Source organism: Hirundo rustica, chromosome 26 (assembly GCF_015227805.2).
Source record: "Hirundo rustica isolate bHirRus1 chromosome 26, bHirRus1.pri.v3, whole genome shotgun sequence".
Taxonomy (NCBI): domain Eukaryota; kingdom Metazoa; phylum Chordata; class Aves; order Passeriformes; family Hirundinidae; genus Hirundo; species Hirundo rustica.
The window spans coordinates 1,792,748-1,808,930 of record NC_053475.1 but is presented as its reverse complement, the minus strand read 5'-3'; the positions used below and the strand labels follow the sequence as shown (position 1 = coordinate 1,808,930).

Sequence of the window (16,183 nt, the reverse complement as noted above, 5' to 3'; positions counted from 1 at the left end):
GCGTGGCCAACACAGAGGGGCGGGGTTAGCGCCGGGGCGGGGCCAATGAGAAGGCGGGGCGGGGATGAAGGCGGGCCAATGAGGAGAGGCCGTGCGGAGGGGCGGGGCCGATGCCGTTGCCATGGCAACGCGCGCAGTGGCGGCGCGGCCTCATGGCGGCTCGGGCCCGGCCCGGCCCGGCGCTGGCGCTGCCGCTGTTCCCGGTGCTGTTCGCGCTGCTCGTGGCGGCCGCCGCCGCCCCCGGGGTCCCCGCCAAGCCCCGCGTCTACCTGAGCAGCTGGGCCGTGCGGGTGGCGGCGGGGCTGCGGGACGCGCGGGCCCTGGCCCGCCGGCACGGGCTGCTCTACCTGGGCCAGGTGCGGCCTGGGCGGGGAAAGGCGAGCCCGGCCCACCCCGTGCGCTCCTGGCCTGACCTTGCTGCTCGTACCTGCCCTGTGTTGCCGTTGTTCATCCCCTTCGCTTGTCCCATGGGCAGGGACATCTTCCAGTGGGCCAGGCTGCTCCAAGCCCATTCCAGCCTGGCCTCAAACACTCCCTGGGAATCTGGGAATCCTGTGCCAGCGTCCCCCCAGGCTCAGAGCAAACAGCTTCTGAGCATGCGGGGCTGAGCGAGGGACCCCCAAGGGCACCCCCCCATCCCCAGGACTCCACTCTGTCTCCCCAGTGACGCTTTCTGCTCGCCCTGCGCTGCAGCTCGCGTCAAATTCACCACACTGACCTCCACGGCCCAGGCAGGGCTGGCACCGGAGTCCCCTAGAAAAGCTGGCAGCAGCTCCTTGTGCCCGCAGGTGATGGAGGGAGAGCCCTTCTACCACTTCAGCCACCGCGGCAGCAGGCAGAGAGCCCTGAGCAGGCACTGGGGGTGGCACATGCGGCTCACCAGGGACCCCCAGGTAGGGAGGAGGGCACAGGGAGCCGGGGCACAGCTGTGGGCAGGCACTGCCCGGCGCCCACAGCGCTGCTCCCCGCCCAGGTCCTGTGGTTTGAGCAGCAGACGGTGAAGAGGCGCTCCAAGAGGGGCACCGGCGTGGTGCCCACGGATCCCTGGTTCCCCAAGCAGTGGTACATGGTGAGACCCGGCTGCTTCCCCTCCTAATCGTCACCCAAATCACGGGATGGAAGGGACCACAGTGGGGCACCCAGTGCCACCTCCCTGCCCAGCACCATCCCGGAGCACAGGATTGTGTCTGGATCGTTCTGGGCTATCCCCAGGGAGGGAGACTCCACGCCCTTTCTGCTCAGGGCTTGGTCACCACACACTGAAGAAGTTCTTCCTCCTGTGCAGGGGGAATTCCTGGGATCAGTCCCTGCCCGTTCCTCCGGTGCCATTTCTGGGCCCCACAAGCAGAGCCGGGTCCCTGCCCTGAGCCCTCGGTGCAGGCAGGGCTGAGGGCTCCTCTCAAGGCTGAACAGCCCCAGCTCCCTCAGCTTTTGTTTGTCAGAGATGCAGCCCCAGTACAGTCCCTTCCTCCACTGGACCCGCTCCAGGATCTCCACGTCCCGAGGAGCCCAGAGCTGGACACAGCACCCCAGAAGTTCCTCCCAGGGCTGAGCAGAGGGGCAGAGTCCCCCCCTGACTGGCAATGCCCTCCCCAGAGCCCTGCCAAGACATAAACCAAGCTAATGCCGGCAGTGATGAGGCAGCAGGAGTCCCCCAGGGTGACCCCGGGCTGCCGATCAAATTTAATCTGTTTTCCAGAACAACGACATCCACCCCGACCTGAACATCCTGACGGCTTGGAGCAGAGGCTACACGGGGCTGGGGGTGGTGCTGACGGTCCTGGATGATGGGCTGGAGAAGGATCATCCCGACCTGGCTGCCAACTACGTAACTATGAGGGGATCCAGGGAGCAGCTCCTGCGGGGAGGGTGGGACTCAACGCCTTCATCCCACCCCCGGGACCGTGCGGTGGGAGCTCGGCCTCTCCAGGGCTGGATCCAAGGTTTGGAGCCTCCCGCGGTGAAATCTCGCACTGAGGAGATGTTGGAACTTGCACACACACCAGAGCCCCCCAGATAGGTGTAATTACAGCAAGCTGCAAAGCCAGTAAAGCTGGTAAAGCTTCCTGTGCTCCACGGGGAGGGAAAGGCAGCCCTGGGTGTCGATAACAGCACCGTGCCCGTGGGGCTGCGGCTCCTCTGTCCTGGCTGCGTGGCCAGCCAGGGTCACCCTCTGGTGACTCTGGGCTCTGTCAGGGGAACGCAAAGCTGTGCTGCTTTCAGCCCTTTCTGCAGAATCCCAGAGTCACTGAGGTTGGGAAAGGGCTGCAGGATCATCGAGTCCCAGCTGTGCCCGATGCCCACCTTGTCACCAGCCTGGAGCACCCAGTGCCACCTCCAGGCTTTCCTTGGACACCTCCAGGGATGGCGACTCCAAACCTCCCTGGGCAGCCCCTTTCAGTGCCTGACCACCCTTTCCATGAGGAAATTCCCGCTGAGATCCCATCTGGCACAGCTTGAGGCCATTCCCTCTTGTCCTGTTGTCCCCTAGAAGCAGAGCCCAACCCTCCTGGCTGTCCCCTCCTGTCAGGGACTTGTGCAGAGCCACAAGGTCCCTCCCGCTCCTCCTTTTCTCCAGGCTGAGCCCCTTTCCCAGCTCCCTCAGCCTCTCCCAGCTCCGTTCCCTCTGAGGACTCGGTTCAGCTCCAGCTCTCAGCGCAGCTGGGCACCGAGGGGCCCCGCTGTCCCCCCGGGCTGGCAGGCAGGGCCCTCGGCGGTGCCAGCGCCGGGCTGGGCGCCAGGCGCCTGTGCCGAGCTGTCACAGCCCTGCCCGGGCCCTGTGGCTCACGCCGGTGCCTCGCTCTGTAACAGGACCCGCTGGCAAGTTACGACTTCAACGGCAACGACCCCGATCCCCAGCCCCGATACGGCGACGGCGACAAGAACTGGTGGGTCCTGCCCAGCTCCCCACACTGGGGGGGCTCATCTCTGGGGGGCTCGGGGCTGTCCCAGGCCCCCCGCCCCTCACAGGGTCACCGTGTCCCCCCAGGCATGGGACACGCTGTGCAGGGGAAGTGGCAGCTGTGGCCAACAACGGGATCTGCGGTGCAGGCGTCGCCTACAACGCCAAAATCGGAGGTGAGGCGTCGAGGGAAGTTGGCAATCAGCTCCAGCCCCTCCGTGGGAATGCAGGAGCCCGAGTGGGGCTGCTCTGGGGTTGACAGGGGTGAGCGAGGGTCCCCCGAGGGCACACAGCCCCTCCCCGGGGCTCCTTTGTGTCTCCAAGTGACACTGTCCGCTTGTCCTGCACTGCAGCTCACCACATCAGCCTCGGTGCTCCCCGGGGGCTCAGTGCTCAGCAGGGCGGGCTCAGGCTCCGCTGTGGAAGTGAAGGTGGCAAAGGGGGTTAAAACCCGGGAAGCGCTCCCTGGGCTTAATTACAAAAGGCTTAACGAGGAGCTTTGGGAACCGGCTCATGGCAGCGGCACAGGGGGGGCTGATCTCCTTAGGGCAGCGTCATGTGAAAGCTGCTGGGGGCTGTGGGGGGCCAGGGGGGCTGGCAAGGTGCCTTCCCTGGGTGTGACACACACGTGCGTGGCTCCTGTCCCCTCGGTGTGACACGTGCGTGGCTCCCGTCCCCTCGGTGTGACACGTGTGTGGTTCCCGTCCCCTCGGGGCTGCTGCCGCCTCTCGGCCACGGCCGCTCCCGGTGCCCGCCCTCAGGCGTGCGGATGCTGGACGGTCCCATCATGGACATCGTGGAGGCTCAGGCCCTGAGCCTGCAGCCCCAGTACATCCACATCTACAGCGCCAGCTGGGGCCCCGAGGACGACGGCAGGACGGTGGATGGGCCGGGAGTCCTGGCTGCGGCCGCTTTCCACAGAGGGATCGTCCAAGTAAGCCCAGCCCTGATCCCGGGGATCACAGGGGCACGGGGACACCCTGCTCACCCCGCTCTGCCCTTCAACAGGGACGGGGCGGGCTCGGCTCCATCTTCGTCTGGGCCTCAGGCAACGGCGGCATCAATTACGACAACTGCAACTGCGACGGGTACACCAACAGCATCTACACGGTGTCGGTGGGCAGCGTGCTGGGGGACGGGCAGCGGCCCCGCTACAGCGAGAGCTGCAGCGCCATCCTCACCACCACCTACAGCAGCAGGACCACCAGCAAGGTGCAGATTGTGAGTGTCACAACCGCTCTGCCAGGGCAGCAGCTCTGGGGCACACAGACCCCAGCACGGGCTGGGAAGGTCCCGGTCCTCCTTGAGGCACCGAGCCCAGAAAGCTCCAAGGGACCCGAAAGGAGAATTTAGTGAAGGTACCCAACTCCAGGCAGCTTTTTTGGAAACCTGAGTCCTGAGATCCCCCTCCTGTCCCCTCAGGTGACCACTGACCTGCACCACCGCTGCACAGACAAACACACCGGCACCTCCGCCTCGGCCCCGCTGGCCGCGGGCATGGTGGCCCTGGCACTGGAGGCCAAGTAGGTGACACCGAGACAGAGGGACACGACCCAGGGAGAGCTGGTGCCTAACCAGGGATGAGAAAGGGGAGGGACAGCAGGAAGAGTTGTGGCCTTCCTTTCCCCAGGGCCACGGGAGAAGAGGAGATTGTCCTCTGGAGCTCTTTGCTCCCATTTTGGTACTGGAGGAGGTCATGGGGGGGATGAGCTTGGGCCCACGCTGTTGCTCTACCCACCCCAGAAGAGCCAAATCTCCTTAAAAACAAACCCAGACCTTTGTCCCCACACCCTCCTTGCTTCCAGCCCAGGCCTGACCTGGCGTGACCTGCAGCACCTCATCATCAGGGCCTCCAAGCCCGCTCACCTGCAGGCAGAGGACTGGGCTGAGAACGGCGTGGGGCGCAGGGGTGAGTGCAGGGCTCAGCCCCTCCAACGCCTTCCAGCGCCCTGCTGGCACCCAGGGGCTCACGGGTCCCTCTCTTGGGTGGCACCTGTGTCCCAGTGAGCCACTACTACGGCTACGGGCTGCTGGACGCGGGGCTGCTGGTGCAGGCGGCCTCCACCTGGACAGGGACTCGGCCCCAGGAGAAGTGTTCAGTCCAGGCTGTTCAGGTCCCCAGGTAAGGGACAGTGACCCCACCAGGGCCTGCTGTGCCCACCACAGGCACAGGGACCCCAAAAGTGACCTGTGCTGCGCGGGGTCTGTTGTGCTGGGAGGCCACGGGCAGGGCAGGGTGCCCTGAGCTGGGGCTTGCCCTCCACAGGGACATCGGCTCCGCGCTCAGCATCTCTGTGGATGCCTCCTCCTGCTCCGAGAGCATCCGCTCCCTGGAGCACGTCCAGGTCCAGCTGAGCCTGAGCTACAGCCGCAGGGGGGACCTGGTGGTGGCCCTGAGCAGCCCCATGGGGACCACGTCCACGCTGGTGACAGTGCGGTAAGGGCAGGGGGGAGCACGGCCTCCCCAGGGCCAGGAGACTCCCAAAAAGGGGCTCCCTGGGCCCAAAACCCCTCTGGACCCCTGCCATGTGGGAGTGTCCCCTCAGAGCAAGAGCAGGGTGACCCTCCAGGTCACACCCTGCCCCTGGGCTGGCACTCCCAGCTCTGCTCTCCTCCTCCAGCCCCTACGACACCAGCCAGGACGGCTACAAGGACTGGACCTTCATGTCCACGCACTTCTGGGATGAAAATCCCAAGGGGGTCTGGACCCTCCAGCTGGAGAACAGGGGTGATGACCAGAACACAGGTGGGTGCGCCATGGGGGGGTGAACCCCATTTTTACTGGGGTCACCCCGTGTTTGGTCATTCTTCCTTCCCCCTGCTTGGATGGACAATTTTTTTGGCTTCTCCTTGCTGGCCACCAGCCCTCCTTTTCCGTGTTGGCTTTGAGGGTCTCCCTGTCCAGCACAGGGCCAGGAGCAGGACACAACCCCAAAGCTCCCAGCCCCATACCCCTCACCTGGCAGCCTCTCGTCCCTCCTGTCCCCAGGCCAGCTGACCAGCTTCATCCTGCACCTGCACGGCACGGACGAGGACATGCCAGCGCGGCGCTCCGCCGCCACCGCCACCACCGAGTGTCTCAGGAGGGACAAGCAGGGAGCCTGCGAGGGTGAGCGAGGCGTGGAGGGGACAGCGACAGCGCTCCGGTCCCCAGGGCCTCACCCCAGCCTCTCTCCACAGACTGTGGCAGCTCCATGTACATCCACCACGGCTCCTGCCTGTCCTACTGCCCCCCACGCTACTACGGCCGTGCCCGGGGTGCCACCCCCGGGGACAGCGCCCGCGTCTGTGCCAGCTGCCACCCCTCCTGCTACACCTGCCAGGGCGCCTCGGCCAACAACTGCACGTCCTGTCCCTCCGGCCACACCTTGCAGGACGTCACCCACAGCTGCCAGCAGCCCGCAGAGGGCTCCCCAGGGGGCCCGGAGGGGCTGCGCTGGTCCTTGGTGGTTGTCACCGTCCTCGGCTGCAGCCTCCTGGTCCTGGCAGGGGTGCTGTACCCCACGTACCGCCCGGCCCTGCACGCTGCCAAAGGGGCTCGGTGCTGGCCCCGGGCCAGGAGGGCAGAGTGACACCAGCCCGGGCTGCAGGGACAGAGCTGGGATGGTGCCTGGCTTGGAAATAAACCGCTTGTTGCCTTTCCAGCCGCCCTCCCCGAGGGTGATTCCCCTTCCCAGCAGCGCCTGGGATGCTCCCAGCCCGTGTCCAGCTGTGCCAGGGGACAGGGGGACAGGCGTGGTGGCTCCTCCCACACCCCTGGGGACAGAGACATTCCCAGAGGGAGCCCTGTGCCCTTTCCCAGGCACAGAGGGATGAGATGTGACGTGTCCCCAAAGAGCTGCAGCCGTGTGGCCATGGCGGGAGCTTGGCCACCAGCCCATGTGGCTTCCAGCAGAGTGGAGGCAGCAGAGGCCAGCCCAGTTCGGGTTCAGCAGCAGCTTTAGGCCTTAAAAAAGGGGTCCCAGGGTGGCTGCAGCCCCGGCTGCTCTGTCCCACAGGGACTGGCAGAGGCACAGTGGCACCCATGGCGCTGGGCAGGGATGGGACAGGGGGAGCTGTCCCTGGGGCCCTCCCACGGACACGGGGCCGGTGGCAGGACCCTGCACTGCCCCAGGACACCGGGGAGATCGTTGGTGTCCCCCCGCCTTGCCATCCCCAGCACAGTGTGTTTGCTCATATGAAGAGTTTTGGGAATTAAAGCAAAACCAGACCTTTCTCCAAGCTTTATTATGACCTGTGAAAACCTTGGCTGGACCTTACAGAGCAGGGAGAGGAGGGAGCTTTGTCTCCAAGGGCAGGGCCTCTCTTTGGGGGGCTCCCCCAGCCCCCAGGGATGAGCTGGGATCCCTGCAGACACCAAGGCAGAGTCCTGGGACAACCATCCAGCCCAGTTCCACGGGACGAGGCTCTGGATGTCCCCGAGCACAGCTTCCCTCGCTCAGAGGTTTTCCCCCATCCTGCTCCTCCAGGCTGGCCTAATCCTCAGCGGGCGGCTGGCGGAATTGCCGCTGGATCTCGGGGCGCACGTCCTCCTGCACGGGGAGACGCGGGGTAGGGACGGGCTGTGCCCAGGGCGCTGTCCCCCGCCTGTCCCCGCGTCCTACCGCCTGGCCCAGCCGGCCCAGCACCGGGATGAGGCGCAGCAGCTCCTCGTCCTGAGGGTCCCCACACCACGGTGGCACCGGGATCCAGTTGGCAGCCTGGGGAGGGGGCACAGGGAGAAGGGTTGGATCCCGCACTGCCGCGCTGCTCCCGGGGGCCGGGACGCACAAACCCCCCCTCGGAGCGGCGCTGCCCTACCTGGGCAGGGAATCCCTGCGTGGCGTGGTCCAGGGCCACCGTCTTGGCCAGGTCCCTGCCCAGGCAGGTCAGGTCCTTCCAGTAGCAGCCCCGGGAGCAGACACAATCCGACTGGGAGAAGCAGCGCCTGGCGGGGGGACAGAGCCGTGGGGACCCCGTTGTGTCGCACAGGGGGGTCCCCAGCAGGGCACCGCCAGCACCATCACCTGATCAGCTTCTTCTTGGGGTCCAGCACCTCCAGGAGCTTCTTGGCATAGTCCCTCTTCGCAGTGGTGTAGACGAAGATCTGGCAGAGAGGGGGTGAAGGTCCCTGCGTGGGCTGCTCATGTCCCCCCAGCCCCTCGGGGGTCACCCCACAGACCCCAGGGGCTCCGGGTACCTCGTAGGTCTTGGAAAGGCTCTCCAAGAACTCCTGCACATGTGGACGCAGCTTCACGTGGACCTGGGAGGGAACAGCAGCTTGGAAGAGCATCAGCACCCCCATCCTGACACCCAAGGGGGGTTCAGTGCCCCTCACCCGTGGGATTTCAGAGCCCCCTTCAGCTACAGGGGACATGGGCACAGAGGCCTCATGGGGTGGCGGTGCAGAGCCGCATCACCCCAAATCACAGCTCCTCAGCCCCCCAGCCTCCACACCCCGTGTCACCCACCTTGTAGGAGCTCGCCTGGAAGCCCATGGTGAAGGTGGCCGTGGCACCCTGCTGCCCGTGGGCCAGCAGGGAGGAGTAGAGCAGGGTCCCGTCCTGGGGAGAGGGAACAGGGTGAGCCCCCAGCCCCTGCGGAGCCCCCCGAACCCCGCCTCAGCTCACCAGCTCCAGGACCAGGGTGTGCTGCGACCTGCTCCGGATCCTCCGGGGACCGTCCCTGGCGGGGGTCAGGGCCCCAGGGCTCGGCCTGGACGGGGAAGGCAGAGGGTCAGCGGTGCTGGGGGGCTGTGGGGACCCCCCCCAACACACACACACACTGGGGGGCTGTGGGGACACCCCCCCACACACACACACTGGGGGGCTGTGGGGACACCCCCCCACACACACACACTGGGGGGCTGTGGGGACCCCCCCCTCACACACACACACACTGGGGGGCTGTGGGGACCCCCCACACACACACACACACACTGGGGGGCTGTGGGGACCCCCCCCACACACACACTGGGGGGCTGTGGGGACCCCCCGTCCCACACTCACAGGCTGGGAGCTGCAGGCACAGCAGACTCCTGATGCTCAGCCTCGGGGAGCCCCGAGAAGTAGGAGCCCCCCGGGCAGGGCAGTGGCGGGGGGCTCGCGGGGTCTGTGGGGCAGAGGGGTCTCGTCAGCACAGCCAGGGCAGCGCCCCGCTGCCCCACGCGGGGATCTCCCCGCGCTCACCGCTTTCCCCGGGGCCGGGACACTCCCCGGGTCCCTGCCGGACCAGGCGCCCCGTCCCGGGAGTGCTGGGGGAGCCGGGGACCCGCGCCCACCCCCGCGGGACGCGCTCGCCCTCCCTCTGCCGGCTCCTGGCCCGACCACGAGCCGCAGCCCTCGGGGTCGAGAGCCCCCGGTGCTCCCTGGAGGGTTCCTTCGTGCGTGGGGTGGCCCCCAACCCCGCCATGGCCGGGACCCTGCCCGGGACAAGCCGCCCACCCCCGGCAGCCCCAGATTAACGCGGGGAGGGGCTGCGAGGGAGCATCTTTATAGGGTGGCGGCACCTTTCCAGCCCCAATCACCCCGGAGCACCTGGCATCGATCAGACTTTACCGAGACCGGCTGCGGCTCAGCTCTGCGCTCCCCGGCCGGTCCCAGGGCTCATCTCCGGCTCGCGGCGATGTCACACGATGTGACAAGGACCCTCGTGGGCTGGCAGCTCACCCCAGGGCCATGGGGACCCCGCTTTGGGGACAGTCCCCAGCCGCACGAGCTGGGAGGTCTCAGCTTCCCCCCGGCACCGGCTCCAAACCCAGCCCGAGGGAGCCCCGAGCCCCGCGGTGGCCCCGGTCACATCCTGTCCCCACAGGGGCCCCGCGGTGGCCGCCACCAGCCCGAGGGTTGGGTTACGGGTGGGGGGACACGCTGCGCTCCGCCGGAAGGGAGATAAGCGGGAGGTGCCTGACCCCGGCAGGCAGAGCCTGGAACGCGGCCATGGGGACAGGGACACGCTGCCGGGTGGGAGCTGCGCCAGGGGCTCCGCGCGGGGACACGGAGGGGACCCCCTGCTCGTGGGGACACCGAGGGGACCCCCTGTTCACCGGGACACCGAGGGGACCCCCTGAACCGCAGGGACACCGAGGGGACCCCCTGAAATGGAGGGACACCGAGGAGTCCCTCTGTTCATGGTGACACCGAGGGGACCCCCTAAACCCCAGGGACACTGAGGGGACCCCCTGCTCATGGGGACACCAAGGAGCCCCCCTGTTCACATTGACACTGAGGGGACCCCCTGAACCCCAGGGACACCGAGGGGACCCCCTGCTCATGGGGACACCGAGGGGACCCCCTGAACCCCAGGGACACAGAGGGGACCCCCTGCTCACGGGGACACCAAGGGGACCCCCTGTCCATGGGGACAGAGAGGGGACCCCCTGAACTGCAGGGACACCGAGGTGACCAGGGACACAGAGGGGACCCCCTGAAATGGGAGGACACCCCCCGTAGGCCATCGCCAGACACGCGGCGAGCGAGGGGATAAACAATTTATTTTCTGCAAAAATAATAAATTACCACACTCCACCCGCCCCCCCCCCCTCCCCGCCTCCTCCACCCCCCGCAGCCACGGTGACCCCAAGGACGGCGAGATGGATCGGGGGGGGGGTCCATAGCGGGGAGGGGGCGTGGGAAGGAGCAGGAGCAGCCGGGGGTCACTCTGGGGGTCCCGTCCCCGGGCGCGGTGACAGCGGGGCGCGGCTCAGGGCGGCCGGGGCTGGGGGCAGTGCCGGGCCGCCTCCCGCACCAGCCGCGCCTCGCGGGGCGTCCAGGGCCGGGCGTAGCCGTCGTCCCGCAGCAGGATGCGGTTCAGGGTGCGCTCGTGGTTCACGTGGCGCCGCGCCATCAGCAGGTACTCGCCGCCCTCGCGCAGCGCGGGGCACCCGCAGGTGTTGGGCACCCACAGGTACTCGCGGGACACCAGCGGGAAGCGCTGCCGGTACCGGGCCCTCACCTCCACCTCGTAGCGAGTCTCCTGCCCCACCACGCGCCGCGCCAGGATCCGCCCGTGGAACGCTGCGGGGGTGAGGATGGGGAGCCCTGAGCCCCTTCCTGCCCCCCGGCACCGCCCCGAGGCCTTTCCCACCCCTGGGATTGTCCTGGTATCGCCCTGAGCCCTTTCCTGTCGCCGGCATCAGCCCTTCCCTGTCCCAACATCACTCTGAGCTTCTTCCCATCCCTGGAATTCCTCCTGGCATCACCCGGAGCCCTTTCCCACCCCTGGGACTGTCCTGGCAGTGCCCTGAGACCCTTCCCGTCACCGACATCAGCCCAAATCCCTTCCCATCCCTGACATCACCCCCGGCATCACCCTGAGCCCTTCCCCACCCCTGGCATTGTCCTGGCATCACCCTGAGCCGCTTCCTGTCACCGACATCAGCCCCTTCCTGTCCCAGTAGCCCTCTAAGCCCCTTCCCATTCCTCTCATCATCCCTGGCATCGTTCTGAGCCCCTTCCCACCCCCGCCCATTGCCTCTGGCATCACCCCGAGCACATTCCCGTCCCCAGCACCGCCCCCGGTATCACCCCGGGCTCCTTCCCGCTGCTGGCACTGTCCCCGCAATGTCCTCGGCCCCGTCCCACCCTGTCCCCCGCCATCCTCCCTTCCCTCCCCGCTCACCGAAGTCGCTGTGGCAGAAGTGCCGGATGCGCTGGGATCGCCCCTTGGGCGGGCGGCACCGCCCGCAGCGCCCTGCGGGGATAAAGCGGCAGCGATTCGGGCGGCAGAGGGGACCCCTGACCCCCCCAAACCCCCTCACGCAACTTTGAGAGGGGCCAGACCCCAGAGAGCGTCACACGGGGCTCCTGAGAGCCCTGCAGAGGCTTTTTAGGGTCCTTTTTAGGGACCTCGCCCTGAGCAGCCCAGGATGCGCCCAGCAGGGGCGTGGGGGGCTGCGGGGACCCCCAAAGCGGTACCTTCGGGGTCCCCCGAGGACGCAGCTGCGGCAGCCCCGTCCTGGCTCCGGCCGGGGGTGCTCCTGGGCGGCGGCTCCGTGGCAAAACCCCCGGGCCGCGGTGGCGGCGCCGGGGCCGGGCGGGGCGGGGGCTCCGGGGGCGGGGGGCTGCCGGCTCCGCGGGGCTGCGGCTGCCGCAGGGCGCTGGTGTCGCCGCGGCCGAGCTGCGGGTGCCCGCGGGGCAGCCAGAACCGGTACTCGATGCCGGGGTTGGGCTCCTGCAGCAGCACCTGGAGGGGGGGACACGGGCGGGGCTGGGTGGCCGCAGGGGGGGGGGGGCGGTGGCCGTCCCCAGCCCGGTGTCCCCCTGCCCTCACCAGCACGTGCAGGTCCTCGTGGGTGGGTCCGGGCCCCTCCAGGCTCTCGCTGCCGTCGGGGGCCCGGCTGTAGGTCAGGACGGTGCCGGCGGCCTCGTAGGGTCCCGGCCAGGCGATGGCCCAGTCCCCGTTGAGGACGTAGCGCCCGTCGCTCGCCATCAGCGCTGCGGGAGGGAGCGGCTCCGGCAAACCCAGCCCCGCACGGCCCCCGGGACCCCCGCACGGGTCCCCGCCGGAGGCCTCTTCCCGGCGCGGGAGGGCGGCGTGGGCCGGGGAGCCGCGCTCGGGGCTCCGGGAATTCGCGTTCCTGTAGGATTTTGGCTTCGGGCCCGAGCCGCGGCCGAAGGCCGGTGTGTAAAACCCAAACCGCGAGCCCCCAGATCATGCCCGGGGTGGGGGAAGGGGCCGCAGCTGCGTGGGAAAAGGCGGGGGACGGGCACGGGGGTGGAGGTCCCTGTCCTGGTGCTGCTGCGGCCGGTCTGGCCCCGATCCAGCTCAGCCCTTCCCAAAACGCGCGGCCGCGGCCTCTGGAAAATCGCCCCGAGCACTTGCGAGTTCACTGACCCCGAGATGCTCAAAACAGCATCCGAGGGAGGGAGCGGCACGGCACGACATGGGACAAACATGGGACATGTCACGGCGTGACACGGCCACCCCTGCCCTGCCCTGCCCTGCCCTGGGCGCACACACACAGCTGCCACCGGCCTGGGCCAACTGGGATGGACTGGGATGGACTGGGATGCACTGGGATGGACTGGGATGGACTGGGACTGACTGGGATGCACTGGGATGCACTGGGATGCACTGGAACTGACTGGGATGGACTGGGATGCACTGGGATGCACTGGGATGAACTGGGACTGACTGGGATGGACTGGGACTGACTGGGACTGACTGGGATGCACTGGGATGGACTGGGATGCACTGGGATGAACTGGGACTGACTGGGACGGACTGGGATGGACTGGGACGGACTGGGATGGACTGGGATGGACTGGGATGGGCTGGGACTGACTGTGACTGACTGGGATGGACTGGGATGGACTGGGATGGACTGGGATGGACTGGGATGGACTGGGACTGACTGGGATGCACTGGGATGGACTGGGATGGAGGCAGTTCACGTCCTACCCAGGTAGTTGCGGCTGTTGTCCGTCACCTTGATGTGGGTGGCCCCGGCCGGGATCTTGGTCACATTCACGTATCCCAAATATCCTGAGGGGGAGGCAGAGTCAGGGCAGGGCCTGGGGCACCACAGGGGGACAGAGAGGGAGGGGACGGGGCACAGAGGGGACATGAACCCAGCCGGGCCCCACGTGCTGGGACATTGGGGACACGTGACAGAGGCACCCTGAGTGCCCCCAGACGCCCTGGGGACAAAACAACCCCACCCCACCCCAGGAGTGACCCCTCTGCAGTGAGTTAAATCCCCCCAGGGCTGCTCCAGGTCCCCGTCCCCGCGTGCTGGGGACAGGGAGGGACCAGAGACAACGACCCTGGGGATGGGGACACGGAGAGGGGATGGCACAACGGGGCACGCAGGCGATGCCTTGGGGACACGGATGGGGACAGGGGGACAGGGGAGCCAAGAGCCAAAGCATTCACCCATGGAGGGGGCCGGGGCAATGGTTCATTCACCGGAGGAGGGGTCCGAGCCCTGGAACAGCCGGTGCACCAGCACGCACGAGCCGTGGCCGCTGCCGCAGTGGCCGCAGGCGTCGGGGCGTGAGCCCGAGCCCAGGATCCCGTCACAGCCCACGCTCTGTGGGGAGCCCCAGACACGCCCTCAGCGCGGGGGGCTCGGGCCTGGGGGGTCCCGGGGGTCCCGGAGGGTTCCTGGCACCCACCAGGCAGCGCCCGCCCACGCACAGGTCCGGGGAGCCGGGGCCGCAGCGGGTCCCGTCCAGCACCCGCCCGAAGCTGTAGTAGAAGTTGTGCCCCTCGGCCAGGCAGTTGAGGTCGCAGAGGTTGGGAGCTGCCGGAGCAGGGTGCGAAGGGGTTGGGGCGATGCCGGGGACAGCCGTGAGGAGCCCCCGGTGGCGCCCGGCACTCACCTCCGTGGAAGGGCAGCCAGCGGTAGCGGGCGGAGGTGCCCAGGACGGGCCGGTTGTCGTAGAGGGAGCACTGCATGGCCCGGAAGGGCACGGAGCCGGCGGGGCAGCCCTGCGGGAGCACCGGGATGGAGCCGGGGGGCCGCCGTGGGCACCGGGGACAGCCACGTCCGTGTCGCGGCGCTCACCTGGAGCTGGCAGAGCCGGTACTGCCGCGGGTCCCCCGTGCACGGCTGCTCCTCGCCGGTGCTGCGGTCACAGGGATGGCACGTGTGTCCCCCCCGTGTCCCCCCCCGTGTCCCCCCCGTGTGCCCCACCGGCTCCGGGGGACACCGAGTGACACATCCCCACTGGGCAGCAGAAGAAGAGAGGGGACCCCGATGTCCCGCGGTGTCCCTCATCCCTTTGGAGCCGCACCCCGGGGTGGAGGCGCCAGGCTCTGGGCGTCCCGGGGGGACACGGGGCGGTGACAAGGCCGTGCCGGGGGATTTGGGCGCCACGCGGGGTTTGGGAGCTGCCGTGGGCCTGGGGACACCCCGGGGGTGGCTGTGCCGCCCCGGCCCCCACTCACCGCCGGCACCTCCGGCTGCGCAGGGCGACGCCGTCACCGCAGGAGCTGGAGCAGGAGCTCCAGGGTCCCCAGGACCCCCAGGTCCCCCGGGGCTGAGCAGGGGCTGGGGGCTCGGGGACCCTCGCTGGTGTCCCCAGGGCTGGGTCCTGCGTGAGGAAGGTGATGGTCAGTGCTGGGGTGAAGGAGCTCGGGGGTGCCACCGTGTGCCCCCAGCCCCCTCAGCTGCCCCCCAGCCCCCTCACCTGTGCCGTGCCCCCCAGGCTGAGCCAGGCCAGCAGCAGCAGCCGCCACGGCCACCAGGACCTGCGGAGCACAGAGCTCTGAGCCCACGGTCCCCAGGGACACCGGGGTGACACCGGGGTGTCCCCCAGCCCAGCATCGCCGCCGGGGCGGGGCCGCCACCGAGCCCCGCCGGGGACCCCGGTGAGGGGACGGGGCTGAGGTGGGGACAAGCCCAGACCCGGGGCGAGGGTCCCCAGGGAGGGGATGTGGGGTCTGGTGCCACCAGCGGGTGGGGGACACCCAACAGGTGACACGGGGTGACGCCGTGTCCCCCCCACGTGCCCACGCAGCCCCGGGACTGGCGACGACCCCGCCGCCCCCAGGGCCCCGCGGCGGGCGCCGGGCCGGGATCGCTGCCTGCCGGGGCAGGACCAGACCTGCACGCCGGGGCTCCGCGTCGCTCCCCGATCCGGATCCGGCAGGGTGGGGGGCAGCGGGGGGCACCCCCCCGGGCCCGCAGCACCCCGAAGCGCCCAGCTCGGGGGTGCGGGAGGTGCCGGGGAGGTGCGGGGGGTGCCGGGGTCCCATCCCCGTGTCGGGGAATCCCCCGGCCCAGCCGGTTCCGTTCCGCGGCGCAGCTCCCACGGCCACCGGGGAGTCGCGGGTGGCCACCGGCAGCTCCCGGCTCTTGTCCCCGCAGCAGGACAGGGGAAGGGCCGGGGGATCGCGCTGCCGCCGCTCCGGGGGTGGTGTTGGGAGCGTCCGGACCCCGCCGAGGCTCGGGCGATGCCGGGTGGGTGATGCCCAGACCCCGCCGGCAGCGCGGGAGGCGCGGCGTGCCTCAGTTTCCCCGCGGGGGTGCGGGGCGGGGGGGGGGGGGGCCGTCCGCGGAGGTTAAAGCAGAAATCGGGAGCTTACCCAGCACCGTGGGGTTCCCCGCGGGGGTCCGAGCCGCCCCCGCAGCCCCGCCCGGCCATGCCGCCCCTCGTCCCGGCGCCTCGGTCCCGGCTCGGCGTCCCGGCGGCGGCGAGCGGGGGGGACCCGGGGCGAGCGGGCATCGGCTGCGCAGCTCCGGGGGGGCCGGGCGAGGCTTCCCCCCCCCTCCTCCTCCTCACCCTCCCCGTTCGCCTCCCGTCCCTCCCCGCCGCGTTATTAATATCCAGCCCCAAAGGTGCGCCCAGCCCTCCC

The 16,183-nt window shown here is 69.0% G+C and overlaps 3 protein-coding genes across 4 annotated transcripts; 1 reads left to right on the top strand and 2 right to left on the bottom strand.

Annotated features, from left to right (window-relative positions):
* Positions 1-152: 152 nt before the first annotated feature.
* On the top strand, positions 153-7,107 carry PCSK4 (proprotein convertase subtilisin/kexin type 4). The gene is made up of 15 exons (XM_040086487.1): positions 153-356; positions 789-893; positions 974-1,069; positions 1,700-1,828; positions 2,812-2,888; positions 2,990-3,078; positions 3,664-3,836; positions 3,911-4,123; positions 4,325-4,425; positions 4,708-4,811; positions 4,907-5,024; positions 5,169-5,339; positions 5,524-5,648; positions 5,892-6,011; positions 6,083-7,107. Exons 1-15 carry the CDS (start codon positions 153-155, stop codon positions 6,472-6,474), a joined length of 2,217 nt encoding a protein of 738 aa, XP_039942421.1. The 3' UTR covers positions 6,475-7,107.
* A 4-nt stretch (positions 7,108-7,111) lies between these two features.
* LOC120763467 (CTD small phosphatase-like protein 2-A) lies at positions 7,112-9,324 on the bottom strand. 2 transcript variants are annotated; one of them, XM_040086783.2, is made up of 9 exons: positions 9,070-9,324; positions 8,890-8,992; positions 8,512-8,596; positions 8,353-8,445; positions 8,082-8,144; positions 7,909-7,988; positions 7,703-7,829; positions 7,507-7,602; positions 7,112-7,434 (listed from the first exon to the last, which is right to left on the bottom strand). In XM_040086783.2, exons 1-9 carry the CDS (start codon positions 9,290-9,292, stop codon positions 7,378-7,380), a joined length of 927 nt encoding a protein of 308 aa, XP_039942717.1. In that variant the 5' UTR covers positions 9,293-9,324; the 3' UTR covers positions 7,112-7,377. The 2 variants fall into 2 exon arrangements, with proteins under 2 accessions (XP_039942717.1, XP_039942718.1); XM_040086784.2 differs by lacking the exon at positions 8,353-8,445.
* Positions 9,325-10,582: 1,258 nt separating this feature from the next.
* Positions 10,583-16,001, bottom strand: ADAMTSL5 (ADAMTS like 5). Its single transcript, XM_058423586.1, has 12 exons — positions 15,914-16,001; positions 15,016-15,076; positions 14,774-14,919; positions 14,391-14,451; positions 14,206-14,314; positions 13,999-14,126; positions 13,790-13,913; positions 13,283-13,366; positions 12,152-12,315; positions 11,797-12,064; positions 11,501-11,650; positions 10,583-10,896 (listed from the first exon to the last, which is right to left on the bottom strand). The coding sequence occupies exons 1-12, from the start codon at positions 15,970-15,972 to the stop codon at positions 10,583-10,585; spliced, it is 1,668 nt and encodes a 555-aa protein (XP_058279569.1). The 5' UTR covers positions 15,973-16,001.
* Positions 16,002-16,183: the final 182 nt, after the last annotated feature.